This window comes from Eumetopias jubatus, unplaced genomic scaffold, assembly GCF_037043125.1.
Source record: "Eumetopias jubatus isolate StellerSeaLion01/CBP00866 unplaced genomic scaffold, mEumJub1_p1.0 scaffold_14, whole genome shotgun sequence".
Classification (NCBI taxonomy): domain Eukaryota; kingdom Metazoa; phylum Chordata; class Mammalia; order Carnivora; family Otariidae; genus Eumetopias; species Eumetopias jubatus.
In genome coordinates, this window is record NW_028274820.1 from 62,738,898 (window position 1) to 62,755,710 (window position 16,813).

At 34.6% G+C, this 16,813-nt stretch overlaps 1 protein-coding gene across 2 annotated transcripts in view; it reads left to right on the top strand.

Moving 5' to 3' along the window:
• Positions 1-16,265, top strand: part of ZNRF2 (zinc and ring finger 2) — a 99,805-nt gene extending 83,540 nt beyond the window's left edge. The window contains exons 4-5 of one of the 2 annotated variants that reach the window (XM_028119263.2): positions 7,456-7,535; positions 11,093-11,178. In XM_028119263.2, the coding sequence (XP_027975064.1) occupies positions 7,456-7,513 (58 nt within the window). In that variant the 3' untranslated portion in view covers positions 7,514-7,535; positions 11,093-11,178. Of the gene's footprint in view, positions 1-7,455; positions 7,536-11,092 lie in introns of both variants that reach the window. The other variant, XM_088018546.1, reaches the window with a different exon arrangement.
• Positions 16,266-16,813: the final 548 nt, after the last annotated feature.

The window sequence follows — 16,813 nt, forward strand, 5'->3', positions numbered from 1 at the left end:
GTAAAAAAAAAAAAAAAATTTAAGGTGAACAGAAAAAAATAGAAAACTATAACATTTTAAACCAATAAAAGGAATAAGGTAGAATTTTATTTAAAGGTGGGTGTGGGGAAAAGCATAGAGAACACAATAAATAATACAAAATAAGGAGGCAAAATAAATACAATATCAGCAATTTTAATAAATCTAAATAAAACTCATCAGTTGACAGCAGACTGAAAGATATGCTGTTGCTGAGCAAACACTTAAACATAAGGATATAGAAAAATGTGAAAGTGAAGGAATAGAAAATTATGTCCGGATAAATATTAACTATGAGCAACTGACAAAGCTACATTAATAACAGACAAAATAAATTTTAACAAAAATATTACTAGTATGATATGATAAAGCTATATAAAATTCAGTTTTTGGTGAACCTAAGAACAGTCTCAAGGTAAAATATTTATAGAACTGTCAGAAAAAAATGGACAAAAATGTCATGATAATGGGAAATTTCAACATAATTCTCATTGAGTCAAGCAGATAAACACAAAATGAGTCAAGACCTAGAACAAACAAGCAGTACAGTTAACAGATTTGTCTAATGGATGTATGTGTGTCTGCACCTAGCAATTAGTACATTTTCTTTTCAAGCACATGTGAAATACACAGAAATTGATGGTGTACTGGGCAATAAAGCAAGTTTTAGCAAACTACAAAAAATTGGTGCCATACAGAAAGCTAGCTGTTCTCTGGCCAATTATAGGTCAGTAATAAAAGATGAATAATCTTCACACATACTTTTAAGTAATTTGTAGATTAAAGAAGAAATATAATGGAGGGGTGTCTGGGTGGCTCAGTTGGCTAAGTGTCTGACTCTTGATTTGGGCTCAGTCAGAATCTCAGGGTCCTGAGATCAAACCCCCTGTTAGGCTCCACACTGAGAGTGGAGCCTTCTTAGGATTCTCTCCCCACCCCCCACCCACCCCCCAAAAAGAAAAGAAATCATAATGGATCTTAGAAATACTCAAAACTGAATAATAATGAAAAACCCTTTTGACATTTTCTAGAGTGATCCTTGGAAGGCTTGTGTTAGAGTGGAAAGAAAGACTGGAACTCATTAAACAAGTTCTTCCTTAAGAAATTAGAAAAATGAAGAAACAGAATAGAGCAAAAAAATAATAAGATGAGAGAAGAAAATGAAATGAAAAAATTACACACTAGAGACCAACAAAGCCAAAAGTTGGTTCTTTAAAGACAAATAAAATAGGCCTCTGGCAGGATTGTCTCTAGAAGGAAAAAATGAACAGTATAGGAATAACACATAACTTCAGACACAGAAATTAAAAATAATTGGAAAATTTTGTGAAAAATTTTACAGTCTTTGATTTAAAAATATAAACAAAACAGGCAGTTTCTTTAAGAATAGTATCTTTCCAATTCATTATATATTTTATAATATATAAATATATTTATTATATATTATTAATTATATATTATGATATATAGTAATTACCAAAATGATTCAAGAAGAAATAGAAAACCTGAGTTGACTGATAACTGTTACAAGTAGTTATTAAGACAAACCTTGAAAAACAACAAATATTAAAAATTAAAACAAGACCCAAAAACCTAAAAACAGGCCTACAAAGATGGTTTGACAGCAGGTTCTACCAGACGTCCAAAGAACACCATGTTAACAATTGTAAACACTTCAAATAGTAGGAAAAGATTGTAGGTTCTCCCACTTATTTTATGAAAATGGTATAAACTTGATATTAAAATCAGACAAGGTAGGACGCCTGGGTGGCTCAGTCGGTTTAGCATCTGCCTTTGGCCTAGGTCATGATCCCGGGGTCGTGGGGTAAAGTCGCACATTGGGCTCCTTGCTCAGTGGGGAGCCTGCTTCTCCCTCTGCCTGCCGATCCCCCTGCTTGTGCTTGCTGGCTCTTTCTCCCTGACAAATAACATCTTTAAAAAATAAATAAATAAAATCAGACAAGGCAAGTATAGGAAAGTAAATTAGAAGGCACTCTTATTCATGAACATAAATGCAAAAACTCCAAACACATATTAGCAAACCAAATTCATCAATATATATCTGAAGTAATGCCTCATGACTATTAGGAATGTAAAGACACTGTAAGATTAGAAAATTTATATATGTAGTACACCACATTAACAAAGGAGAAAGACCATATTATCTCAGTAAATGTGAGAAAACAGTAAAACTCTATACTTATGAATTGATTTCAAAACAAAAGCGAAGAGTAGATGTTAGATAAATTATTAAAATTAATAAGAGCGGTGCCTGGGTGACTTGGTTGGCTAAGTGTCTGACTTCAGCTGAGGTCATGATCTCAGGGCCTGACCCTTGTTGGGCTCCCCACTCAGAGGGCTCTCCCTCTGCCTCTCCCCTGACTCATGCTCACTTGCTCACTCTCTCTGTCTCTCTCAAATAAATAAATAAAATCTTTAGAAAAAAATTAATAAGAACTGGGGCACCTGGGTGGCTCAGTTGGTTAAGCATCCAGCTCTGGATTTCAGCTCAGGTCATGATCTCAGGGTCATGAGATCAGGCCTCCCTGAGATCCTGCTTAAGATTCTCTCTCTCTCTGTCCCTCCCCCTCTGCGCACATACGTGCATGCTCTCTCTTTTGCTCTCTTTCTTAGGGATTAAGAATTTAGCAGGGTTGCCAGATAGGAGCTCAACATGAAAATTAGTTGCATTCATATCCCAGTAAGAAAAAAGAAAATACAACTTTTTTTTTTTATAGAATAATAACATTAACAGCCACAAAACCTGCAATAACTGTAAGTTGTGTTAAGAATACATCCTACAAAAGTTGCTCAAGATTTTAAAACTTCGCTGAAAGATACAGAAGATCTAAAATTTGAGGTATACCATCTTGGGGATAGAAAGATTCCATGTCATAAAGATGTCACTTAACCCCAAATTACATAGTTAATATTGTCCCATTCAAATCTCAACTAGTTTTTTCATGTAATTTTATAAGTGGATTCTGAAATACACATGGACCAAAGAGCCCATATGGCAAGAACAGTCATACTCACGAAGAAGAAAACTGCTGGGGGGACTTGCCCTGTACAAATACATTATAAGATTGTTATTAAGACAAGTGTGGGAAGGGCATAGGAATAGAGTCCATAAACACTTGTGCGCTTACGAGAGACAGCATAGCACCGGGTTGTTAAAAGCATAGATTCTTGGAAGTTAAGCCTTCCTCCCAAGATTCAAATCCCAGCCCCTCCACTGATTCATTGTGTGATCTTGGTCAAGTTGTAGTTAGTTTTTCCCTCCCTCAGTCTATAAAATGAGGCGATAGTACCAACTTCATAGAGTTGTTAGGAGGTTTTAAATGAGTTAAATTTTAGAAAGTGCTTGCACATAACGGATACTATGTAAATATTTGTTAAGTAAATAAAATTGATTTGGCAGAGGTGGTATTGCAGTAGTAAGAAAGAATGAACAATTCAGTGAATGATACTGAGATCAGTTGGTTATTGATGTAGAAAAATTTTATAGTTGAAATAATCAGTTCCCATTTGACTAATCATGTGCCTTTGGAAATCAAAATCTTTACAAGTGTTGGAAAGAATGTAGAGAAATGTTCTTGACCTCTTGGTAAGAGATATTTTTAGGGCTAACATACCCCCCCATCAACTTCGAAAGAAAAGTCGATAAATTTAACTGTATTAAAATTTAAAACTTCTTTGCATCATGAATTTGTGAAAAAGTGAAAGAAAATTAGACCTCAGGCTGAGTTCTTTTCAGTACACGTAACAACAGTTTTGTTGGTATGGTATCTGAAACGAGCTTCTTCAGCTTTCTGTAATGCAGTTAGCTCATTGCAGTTGGTAAGTGGAAGAACAGTGACATTGTAATGAGATGATCGTACTGGTTCATAAAGAATATTTCTCAGCACATTAGTGTTTGCTCCATCAAATAAAAACGGACGAAAGTATATATATATATGGAAACAGGCCGTGGGAGAATACAGTGTAGATATACCTTGTTTCATTGTGCTTCATTGTATTGCGTTTCACAGATACAGCCCCCCCCTTTTTTCTTTTTAAACAAATTTAAGGTTTCTCACAACCCTGCATAGAGCAAGTCTATTGGCACTATTTTCCCAACAGCGTTTGCATACTTTGTGTCTCTGTATCACATTTTGGTAACTCTCACAGTATTTCAAATTTCTTCATTAGTTATTTGTTACGGTGATATCTGAACAGTGATTATGACTCACTAAAAAGTCAGATGGTAGTTAGCCTATTTTAGCAATAAAGTATTTTTAATTAAATTATTAGATAAATTTATTACAAATATAGGTAATTTAATTATATATTTTTTCTTTTTTTCTTTCAATTTAAATTCAGTTAGCCAACATATAGTACCTCATTAGTTTCAGATGTAGAGTTCAGTAATTGATCAGTTGTGTATAACACCCAGTGCTCATCACAGCACGTGCCCTCCTTAATGCCCATCACCTGGTTACCCCATCCCCCCACTCACCTCAGTTTGTTTCCTATAGTTAAGAGTCTCATGGTTTGTCTCCCTTTCTGATGACTTCCCATTCAGTTTTCCCTCCCTTTCCCAATGGTCCTCTGCCCTGTTTCTTATATTTAATTATGTGTATGTATATATATTTAAGACATAATGCTTTTGCACACTTGGTACAGTGTGAACATAACTTTGATATGCACTGGAAAACCAAAAAATTTGACTCATTTTATTGCGATATTTATTGCAGTGGTCTAGAACTGAACCCCAGGATATGAGGTGTGCCTGGTACTATAAGAATACCCATCCACTGAACATTCTTATACCCAGTTTAGTTGGACCACAGGCTTTATTTTGGAAGTGCTTACTTGCTTCATTCATAGTTCTCAAATTTTGTGCATTAGGCTTTTGTCCCCATATTAATATTAATCCTTCCTTAGTCCTCTTTTTTTAAGTTATCTCTATACCCAACATGGGGCTTGAACTCACCACCCAGAGATCAAGAGTCCCCTGCTCCACTGACTGAGCCAGCCAGGCTCCCCCTTCCTTAGTCCTCTTTATGTCAAGCTAACTTAACCCTTTTTTAAAAAAAATCCTGTATTTACAGTGGTATTTTATTTATCTGGAACAAACACAGCTTTGTTCTGGTTACAAGGTTGTATTGTTTGAGTGGTCTGCCTTTAACATGGGTTTTCCCATAAGCCCTGTTAGTTTTAGTGCATGATTTTGTAAAAAGCAATGATCATCAAAAATGTGTATACTATATTATAGCTGAAGTATTTGGATAATAACTTCCTATAAACCTATAAGAAAAAGACAAAATAGAAAATTTGTCAAAAGTTGTTAAGTCAATTCAGAAAAAAAAAAAAACCCAAATGGCCAGTAAACATACAAATGTAAGTTGGTATACTTGGTGAATAGCTCTGTCATAGCTGTGTACTGTGTATATTCTACAGTGCAGTCATTCCACTCTAAAATATAAGCCCTGGAGGAATTCTTGATCTTGTGCTCTAGGACGGTGCTGCTACTCATTGTGGCAGGTCCAGGATGAAATAAAGGAGCTTGTGCGAGAATGTAAATCAATATAATACTGTCTTCATTGAGGAAGACTTGCAGTGATTTAAAATTTTTTTTAAAAAGTTAAAACACTGTGGTTAGAAGCAAAATAAATGGGTGTTCTGGCTCAAAAGCCCCTTATTTCATTGAGAACTGGTAACAAACAGCTCATGGATTAGCACTGTGTTTGTGGGCCACTCTTCGAGTAGCACCGTTCTAAGAGACATGTATGAGAATGTTCTAGCATCACTGAAAGTGTCCATCGTAAAGGGATGGACACATAAATTGCAACATGCTTGTATTTATGGAATATTACAATGATAATCTCTCAGTGTGAATCAAGATTACATGGCTTGTAAAATAAATACCCATTTTAAATCACATAGGTACTGTGAATTGTTAATATATCTGGAGTATTTTGTTCAGTACTTCTTTTTTTTGGTGGGAGGGGCAGGGTAGAGGGAGAAGGGGAAAGAGAGAGCCCCACGTGGGGCTCGGTCTCACAACCCTGAGACCATGACCTGAACTGAAGTCAAGAGTTGGACACTCAACCAGCTGAGCCACCCATGCGCCCCGGTTCAGTACTTCATTTTAAGGGATGTTTCAGTAGACCAGAGGACCACTAGAGCCAAGTAAGTAGGATAGAGAGCAGGCTGAGAAGCCAATTTGGGCATGATTATTTAGACAATAAAAGTCTTAATAGCAACAGAAATTATTTTAGATATTTGAAAGAATATTGTGTGGATGAGATACTTTACCTTTTTTCCTTTTGATTTCACCATTATTTTTACCCACCAAACTATTCTATCAGGATATGAGAAGGATACATAATAATTTTGCCTGTAAGCGTATTAGCCAAGCCTTCTAGCTTTGTGGCAAATGCACATTTGAGATTCGTCGACAATGAGAATGTTGAGCAGTTTGAATTCTGCTTGGGTAACTTTCTAGCTGTTGGACAAGTTACTTAACCTTATCAAGGCCTTACCACTTATCACAGTGAACTAAAACTTTCTGCAGTGATGAAAATGTTTCATATCTGTGTGTCTAGTAGAATAGCCAATAGCCATGCATGTGGCTTTTGAGCACTTGAAATGTGGTAGTGTGACTGAGGAACTGCATTTTTCTTTTATTTAATCATAATGAATTTAAATAGCCACATATGGCTTGTGGCTACTGCATTGAACAGTGCAGATCTATAATGAGGAAATTATATGCACCCTAATATTTAACTTCTAATAAAATCACAAAATATAAATGCAATTGGATGATAGTATTTTTATTTGTGTATGTATATGTATTGTAGAGTAGGATAGAATTAAAAGGCTATATTTATATGTGAGTATTGAAGTATAGTCTTTTAAAAGATGCAGTACTGTCAAGAATTAGAATTTAAAAGCTGTTTTTGATTACATTGATAGGTACATGAACAGATTGTATTTGCATGAATGAATATTTTGAGGAGAAAAATATCCAGATTTGTCACTTAATTTTGAATATTGGTAAAGTGTTCTTTAGATTCTCTTTTGGTAATGGTTGTTCTACTTCAACTTTAAAGTACTTTATAGCATAATTTTGCAAAGTTTATTTCCTTAACTGCTTTGAATAATCAAAATGTGGGATGTCTGGCTGGCTCAGTCAGAAGAGCATGCCACTTGATCTTAGGGTCGTGAGGTTAGCCCCACGTTGGGTGTAGAATTACAAAAAAAAAATCAAAATGTAATAAACAGATCCTTATCTTTTACTTACATATGCCAAATATACTCATTTAAAATATTGAAATCTTTTTCCTATAAATATATATTAAGGTCAAGAAGTAAGAATTTTTATTATGGCTGTCATGATATCAATAATTAAACAATAAGTGTTTCAGTTTTTCTGGTTTTGTTCTTTTCTAGCTGCATAGATGAATGGTTTGAAGTAAATAGATCTTGCCCTGAGCACCCTTCAGATTAAGCATCAGCTTCCTGTTTTATAGGTAATTCTCCCTTTTTCTGTTTTAATTACTTTTAAGCTTGTTACTTGAGTTATACATTCTCAGCCACCATTTTAATTCATTCATTTACTTATTGAAGCGTGTGTGTGTGTGTGTGTGTCCGTGTCCCAGACATTGTGTTAGGTTACTGTGTAAAAAACTCACATGAAGATACATAGAAAACAACTTTATTGATTCCATAAGAAAGTCATATATTGAGTAACTTCTCCATTCTTAGTACTTTAAAACACATTTAATTTTAGTGCTTAAACCCGTGAAGTATATGGTTTGTATAAACTTCATACATGTACTGCACATATGTAAGTATCAGTAGATATTACCCTGTTTTACCACTAAGAAATCTGAAGGCCAAAGTAATTAATTTCATGACTTTAAGAAGCAGTATGCACAATAGTCCAAGGCATGCATTTAGTAAACAGAATCAAATTCTGTACTCTTATTCCAAACTTGATAGGTATGTTCTTAAGTAATGCAACATAATATTATAATTCTAATCATAACAATTAGTTAACATTCATGTTGCATTATTATGTGCCAGGCATTGTTCTAAGCATTTTAACATCTATTACTAACTCATCTAATTGTTGTAACAACCCTTTGAGCTCAGGACTCTTGCTATTCCTTTTCCCATTATACAGATGAGGAAACAAAGTTAGAGGTTACAGAACTTGACTAGTCAAGCTAGTTCCTTGGTAGAACTGGGACTTGAACCCAGGCATATTGGCTGCAAAGATTGTGTTCTTACCTATTTTGCTATAATTAGGTAGGAGCATTTTCTTCAAAAAGTTGCATCATGTACTCATTCATTCAGTTTAATCTTGCCCCTTAGTATTCTCAGCATGTTATATAGTGCCTGTCTATACAGTAGCAGGAAAAGTGAAAAAAAAGATGAATTTTAAACCAAGTACAGAATTTGTTTTGCTCTGCTGGTTTAGCTGCTTATCCTGCATTATCTGAAATTGTTCAGTGAATTGAATGATAAACTCACTTGACTATTGTTTTTTCCATATTCCATGAAGTGAGTTAAATGTGACATCATTTAGCTTTGAAAAAGTAGTTAATTTAATTGATATCTTCATATATATGAAAAGCTTTTTATGAGAAGACTTGCAGAAATGACATGAAGCACTGGATTTTTACATCCAGGCAGAACATTTTAGCCAGTCCAGGAATTGTTTCAGGAGTTGGAATCTCTGTGTTCAGAGACCTAAGACGGTAACCGCCAACAGTCTTTTCTGAATGGCTAAGACTAAAGATAGGAAACTGAAACAGATCATTGCCCTTAATGAGGATAATTCAATAGCAGCAGATTAGAGTATTGAGAGAGGAGATTTGAGATTACCGAATAGCCGTTATAGCAACTGAAGTAAGAATGCAGCACGAAGTGAGACCTCTGTCACAATTACAGTAGGGTTCTGCGTGGGAAATGGGAACTCCTTGGGAAGCTGGAGGGTATGAGAAGACTGTCAGCTTTTTTTTTTTTTTTTTAAGATTTTATTTAGTTATTTGACAGAGACACAGCGAGAGAGGAAACACAAGCAGGGGGAGAGGGAGAGGGAGAAGAAGGCAGCAGGGAGCTCGATGTGGGGCTCGATCCCAGGACCCTGGGACCATGACCTGAGCTGAAGGCAGACGCTTAACGACTGAGCCACCCAGGTGCCCCAGACTGTCAGCTTTTGAACCTTTTCCCATGAGGTGATTCAGAGCAGACCTTGACACACTGGAAGTATGAATTGGGATAAGATTTCTGTATAAAAGAAGAGTGTCGATGGAGTGATATTTTGAGTATATGTGCAGGTATGTTTTTATTTCACGGTGAACAGGTGTTTTGAAGAGGATGCTTTGGAATATCTTCACTGTAACCGTATGTCTGGGCCAATAAACTAAAAATACGGCTCAAATTATAGAAGCATTTAAAGAGAAGTACTAAAAACTCGTGCTAATAAAATGAAATTTTTATCTTAGTATTTTACATACCAAGATAATAATGTCTAAAGTTTTCACCTATCGATAAAACGTGTCTTTTAGAGGCAGTAAACTTTTTTATGTGAGATGGGATTTTATGGTCATAAAACTGTTTTTATTTCATGATCCAATCAGCTAAATTTTTACTTTAGTGTTACAATGAGCTTATGGGGTATAATGAACATGTGTTTCATCTCATAGTCAATATACATGTTGGTCTTAAACAGTGTTTTAGTTTCCTTACTTACGTATCAGTGTTATCTTTTTATTGATTTTTTTTTTATATAGAACCTTAGTTTGGTGGCAGCTGCCCTTACAAATCTTATAAATCAATGGAACCTGGGGCACCTGGGTGGCTCAGTTGGTTAAGCGACTGCTTTCGGTTCAGGTCATGATCCCAGAATCCTGGGATCGAGTCCCACATCGGGCTCCCAGCTCAGCGGAGAGCCTGCTTCACCCTCTGACCCTCTCCCCTCTCATGCTGTTTCTCTCTCTCTCAAATAAATAAATAAATAAATAAAATCTTTTAAAAAATTAAAATCTGGGGTGCCTGGGTGGCTCAGTTGGTTAAGCGACTGCCTTCAGCTCACATCATGATCCTGGAGTCTCGGGATTGAGTCCCACATCGGGCTCCCTGTTTGGCGGGGAGTCTGCTTCTCCCTCTGACCCTCCCCGCTCTCATGCTCTCTCTCATTCTCTTAAATAAATAAAATCTTAAAAAAATCAATGGAATTTGTCTCTATGGGTCTTAAAGAGTCATTTTTACAAATGTACAGACATGGAATATCTTAACTCAAATTTTTGCTTCTGTGCTGACTGCTCTTATTTGTCAAATGATAAATTCCTCCCATCCCTTTTGCTGTCTTAGATTAAACGTGTGGGTTTGAAGAGAATTTATTGTTAAAACATTTATTTATTTATTTTTAAAGATTTTATTTATTTGTCAGAGAGCGCACAAGCAGGGGAAGCGGCAGGCAGAGGGAGAAGCAGGCTCCCTGAGCCCGTTGGTGGGACTTGATCCCAGGATCCTGGGATCATGATCTGAGCCTAAGGCAGATGCATAACCAACTGAGCCACCCAGGCGTCCCGGCTGTTAAAACTTTAAAACAAACAAACAAAAAAACAACATATAGCAGACATACAGCATTACTGATGTTCTTCAGCCTAAGAATTTAATGGACAACCCAAAATAGATATACATAACAAACTAAGGTTTTGATTAGTTAGGAAATTGTTTACTATTTTTATTGGAGGTTATTAGTTATTTAGGGGAAGGTTAATAGGTGTGTAGGTGTTACGTGTTGTGTGTTTTCTGTACTTCGGTGTGGTCTTTATTGTGGAGGGAGAATGACTTACGTGGTGGCTAATTTTTGTGACTGTTTTAAGCTTTAATTGGTCCTTCTGTCCTTCATGTGTTCTTTTGCAGAATACTAATTTTAGGAGTTTTTAGAATAGTAAGTATATGAAAATGCATAGCAATGTAAAGCAGTGTTCCTGGGAAATGGGTGTTGTATTTTGATTTGTATTAGTATTATGGACCACTGCTTAAACCTTATGCATCTGCTTCTACACAGGTTTTCTTGTCTTTCCAAGATGCTTGAAAAACTGAGAGGATATGAGGATCTGTCTCTGGAAAAAGAAAAACAAAACTGCAGGCATATTCAGCCAGAAATCTGAGTTCTGTGAGCCTTGGTAATGCAGAGATGGACAATCATACAGGGGAATAACCCTGCTGAAGAGAGGACAGTTGCCACAGAACTCAGTGTACCAAACATGCATATAAAGGACACACAGGGATTTTGAAAATGCTGCACATCCCTTAATAGTCATCTACATAGGTAACACTGATAAACATTTTGTATTCAGACGCCAAAGTTAACTGATTTAGAAGTTGATTTTATTAAGTTCTGTAGAGCCGCGCAACTAGTTGTGTTTTGACTTGTTTTTTGGTTGGGGGTCACTTTATTTTCCCCAACACGATGTTTCTGCATTCATCTAAAACTGAAGACCACATAATGTACTTCTTATAAATTAAAGTCTTAAATGTGAAACCAAGAAATGTAATCAAGCAGTAAAACATTGTCTGAATGTAGACCATGATCTCAAGTTCTTCTATTTTTTTCCCCCAAGAGTGGAAAATAGACTTATACATAGGAGAGCTAAAGTATGTTAATATTTGAAATGAAAAGTGTAACAGTACCAGAATGCAGTCCAAAGAGTAAATCAAGTTACATAATTACATTTTGATGAACTAAATCGAATTGCGATTTATTAAATGTATTATTTCCTCTTAAGTAAAACTGCTCAGTAATCAGTAATGAATCATCTTGCAGCTATGCAACTTTTAAAAAAAAAATACAAATTACGAATTTTAAGTGCTGCCAGCTATAATAACTTTGTTTTAACGGGTATTTTTATTTGTTCTTTTCATGTAATTATTTTATTGTGCTTTGCATCTCCAGAAAGTTTTCCCACATTTGGGTAGAATGTTTAGCAGGTTGTAAACTTAGTAACTTATGAAAAGGGTAAAATAAAATTTTCTTGCATGGAACTTGGAATAATTTGAGGGACATTTTATATACTTTTAAAAATCAATTTAATCGGGATGCCAGATTTATAGCAATTTGCATCTTTAATTTTCCAGGTAATCTGGAGGTTAGTGTTTGAAAAATGATTTTTTAAAGCAAATATGAAGATTTTGTTAATTTATAATTTATTAATGTGTTATTACTGTAATTGAAAATGTTATAGAGACTTTTAAATTCAGTCTTGTGTAGAAGGAAATGTATTAAGCAAAATTATGTGAATAAATATTCCCACAAAATACATTTGAATGGTTAAAAAATACTGGAAGAGAGCAATCAGGGCTACAATAGTGAATGTCTTTTTTTTTTTTAATATAAAAAGATACCAATAAGTAGATTTCATATTTTCATCATACAGGGAAAATGTTATCAGTGAACATTTAAGCAGTGCACTTTACTTGGTATAATTGAAAGTTGCACAGTACTGTTTCCTTATTTTAAACTGTATTTAAGTATTTGCTTTTCTATTTAATGCTGCTACTCTTATTCTCAAATTTTTCCCGTATTTCTGCTTCTGTTTCATATTTTTTGAAAGGGCATGTACAGGAGCAACTGCTGCTACCCAGAAAAATTGGTGTTTTAGAAGCAATTAAAAGAATTTTCATTGCTTTTTGTGTGATTCTAGACCAGATAACATTTTCCCTAAAGTTATGCTGTGAAATGCCTTTAGTTATGCTGCAGTTGACAAAAGCATCCAAAACCTCAGTTGTGACCACGGACAGCATGATTTCATAGGTGCTTTTTAAACCAGTTATGGGAAATACTCTTCCCTCAAGGAAAATATTCTTTCCTTAAATTTTTTTCTGTTATCATGAAATCTTAATAGGAATCCATTTTGTTTCACATTTTTAATTTTGTAAGCTTTAACACATAGACACATACCCCCCCCCCAGGAGAAGCCTCATAGAATATTCTGTGAATGATTTATTTTTTTCTACTACTGGTATATTGTTATGGTGAGAATTGTTTTGTTGTCTTCCGTTCTTGAAGGCAGAGATTAACTCTGGCTATAGTAATTACCTATTAATATTCTCCTGGAAGTTGATTTTCAGATACGATTTACTCATGGACTTTTTAATTTCCTAAGCTTATGTTCTTTTCCTTGTTTGTACCGTATTCTCGGTCTCTCGCTCAGCCTCTGATTCTCATAGGGTCCTGTGCGGCAGCTGCTACAGTGGGAGCCCTGTGCTGTAGAAGAAAGTTCAGTGTTTATTTGTGTCGAGTGCTATTTGATTATTATATTTGTCTAGAACAGTAATTACTTAAAATCTGTTCATAGCAATCCCTTTTTTGTTAAAATTGAAAGAGGTTAGCACTTTTTTACTTTAAGTTCAGTCTCCATCAGTGATTCCTTAAAAGAATTTAGAAATTGAAAAGAAAATGTTTTTATAGCCCAGATACTCTGGTTTTTATTCAAAGTCAAAGTTGCTACTCTGGAAAATATTATAATATTCTACATAATGTGGCTTACAATATTTGTAAATCTGTACGTGGACACAGAATAGTGTAAGTAGGATATAAAATCACATTAGGTATATTTAAGTACATAGCTTGAAACTACTGACAAATGAATATTATGGAGGCAAAATAAAGATCAAAAACCTAGACACCAAGTTGGTGGTAGCTTTCTAGAATCTTTGTAAATAACATGTTTTCCAATAAGATCGCACTTACATATTTAGAAAGCAATATGTTCTGAAATTTCACTTTAGTGCCACTCTTCATAATGGGTTTATTGCCAATTTTGACTCCTCGTTTTACTTTGATCTGGCTCTTTGAGTTTTGTTGTTGCCAGAATGTATAAGAGATAGTAAGATTATTCTATCTTACTTTTTGACTTTTTGCCGGAGAAATTAGACTAAGCCTCATCTTAATCTCTGTTTTTCAGATCTGGTTATAAATCTGATATAGATTGTATTTTAAGAGCAGTGTTTGTGATTGAAATATAAATAATGGTTTCTATAACTGATTTTTTTTGTGATAGCGGAACAACATTTAAAAGGCCATGTTAACTTGCATGCTATATGGGTTTTGGTTTCTTAGTGCAAGTCTTATACTTCTTTTAAATGTTATACTGTTATTTCAGTTCTCACCCACTAAACACTGTATTAGAATGTAGCCCCAAATGTCTGAGGGTCTGGCACTGTCAGCATATTTGCAATATGTATTTTGAAAAGATTTCAGGTTAAAAATGTATTCATGAAAATGGCATATTCCTTTTCAAAGCTTATTTTACTTTCTAAGTTTGGGTATAATGAAGTTTAAGAGCAGTCGTTTAAATTAACTTCCTATATAGCAAGACTAAGAGATATTTCTTTAAATGAAAAAAAACAATAAATTAAATGTAAATATTACCTAATTTTATATACTAACTTGGAGAGTTGAAGAAAGGAAATTTCCTGACAATGAGCTACTACGTTCGAACAAAGCATGAAACTCTTTCTAAAAATTCAAGAATAATTGAATTTCGTATCTGATTGATAATCCATATTATGCATCAATAATATCCAAACCATCTTATTTTTTCCACAGAGCAAGTTTCCATATAAATCAGATTATTGAGAACTTTGTAAACTGCACAGAGGTAAATGTTGCTTATTAATTGTGAGTACAGTTCGGTTCATTGGGGCCATTTTCTTGCAGTTGGATCTATCTTGAGGTGAACTCAATACATATTGACAATGTGTTAAATGTGAAGTGTCCCTTGTTCCTGTACAGATACTAAGTTTAAAAAAGAAAAAAAATTCCAGCATGCCAGTATTTTGTCTTTGGCCTATCACCCTGCAACCCCTTTTTTGAAGTGTGTAACTTCTGATTTTTTCTTTGCTATATTGTGAATAACAGTAGTTAAATTATCTGTTTTATTGTCTACTTTTCTTCTCTATCCAGATCTTTTCATTCTGAAACCAGATTGCTCCTTGGTTTTCTTTAGAGGAAGTTGCTACTTGGTATACTCCTACTAGTGATTCTTACTGGGGAACAGCTGAATGGGTAAAACTTCTGTTAATAACTTACCCAGGCAGTACTTTGAGTGCCGTATTCTGTGAGTGCTGTGTTTAAGTTAGGAAGCTGAATGTTCTTTTTAAATCACAGAATTCCTGAATTGAATGGGAAATACCTGGTCTTTGAAGTTAAGCTGATTCTCTGGAAAGAACTAAAAGCGTTGAAGAAAACCAGATATGTTAATGTTAAGTTTTAGCTGAAACATTACTATACTTAGGGGAGTTGGTATGTATTCAGATACTTAAGCCATCATTAATTTTAGACCAGTGGCTAATAATAAGATAAATTGTTGGTTGCTTGTTTATAGAGAAGCAAAGAGCAATATGGCATAAACTCATATCCCAGAAATAAAGGAAAAATTTTAAGTTACAGAAAAAGTTTAAGACAGATACTGTAGTATCTGTCAACCAACATTGTGCTTCTTAGCTCTGCCCTGGACTGTGAGGCACCTGTCAGGACCCCACGTCTTAGAATATGTGACTGATTTCTCCTATTATAAATTTTCATGCCTGCCTTTTTGATTTGATATGCTGAGATTGATAGGTACCAATGGTTTAATGTTTATAAACTTACAGTTCACCTCTGCCCTCTTTCCAGTGAATCTGGTGCTAGCGTTTTGAAAAGGTTACATTTTAGTCAATAGCATTTTTGACACCTGTGTGCATATGATACAGTTAACAGACCCTGTGGGGAGATTAAGAGAGATTTTGGAATTTGATGATGGTATTGATCTTTATTACAGAAATCCATTACATTTTATTTCTTTGCAATGACTGAGTATCAGTTTCTTAGAAAATCACAGTAATAATATTCATTGCTTTGTTCATGGTTTCAACAATGACTGTTCTGTAATACCTCTTACTTTCCTCTATTAGAAAGTACTTTCCTGTTAAATAAGATCAGAAGCATCCATCACAAGAAATATAGAAAGTGTATTAGGAACAACTTGTATTAGTATGTTCTAAACTAAAATGGAACAATTCATTACTGCTATCTTAATAAATAAAACTTCCAAATGATCTTGCCAAATTATCCTGTTATTTAGAAATAGAAAATAGAATGTTTTCGAGGAAATTTGTCATATCTGCTGTAATGTCTAGAAGTTGACAGTATATTACAATAAAACAGAATTATCTGATTGCTGAAAGGTTACCATGAATTAACTGATGTCACAGTTTCTTTATCTGTTTTTGTACACCCATTAAGTTAAACGTCTAAAATAGCTTGAGAAACAACTATGGTGGTAATGAACAAAGAGGTCTTCATTACCATAACCAGAAGTAAAAATGTACTTTGAAATTTCTAATGTGAAACCTATTTGTAAATTTTTTAATTGAAATATGATTGTAGTAGAGCTATTAAGTTTTGGGGAGGATGGTCTGTCAGTGTGTAATCATAACTTTTAAAATTTAGATTGTATTTGGTAATATTACATTTATGTTTTAAAAAGAGGAGTAATCTTTTGAAGTGCAGTTTTCATGATGTAAGAGCTATTGAGCTTTGTAGCAGAGTGGTTAAGAACACAGTTCTGGAGCCAGACTGCCTGGTTTTGCTATCTCTTTGACATTGGGCGAGATGCTTAACTTCTCTGTGCCTTGCCTCTGCCTATAAACCTATAAAAAGAGGTGAAGAAACTACTACCTACCTCAAGGTTGTGAGGCTTAATGGGGAAGGTACATGTATGCACCAGACACACAGTAAACAATA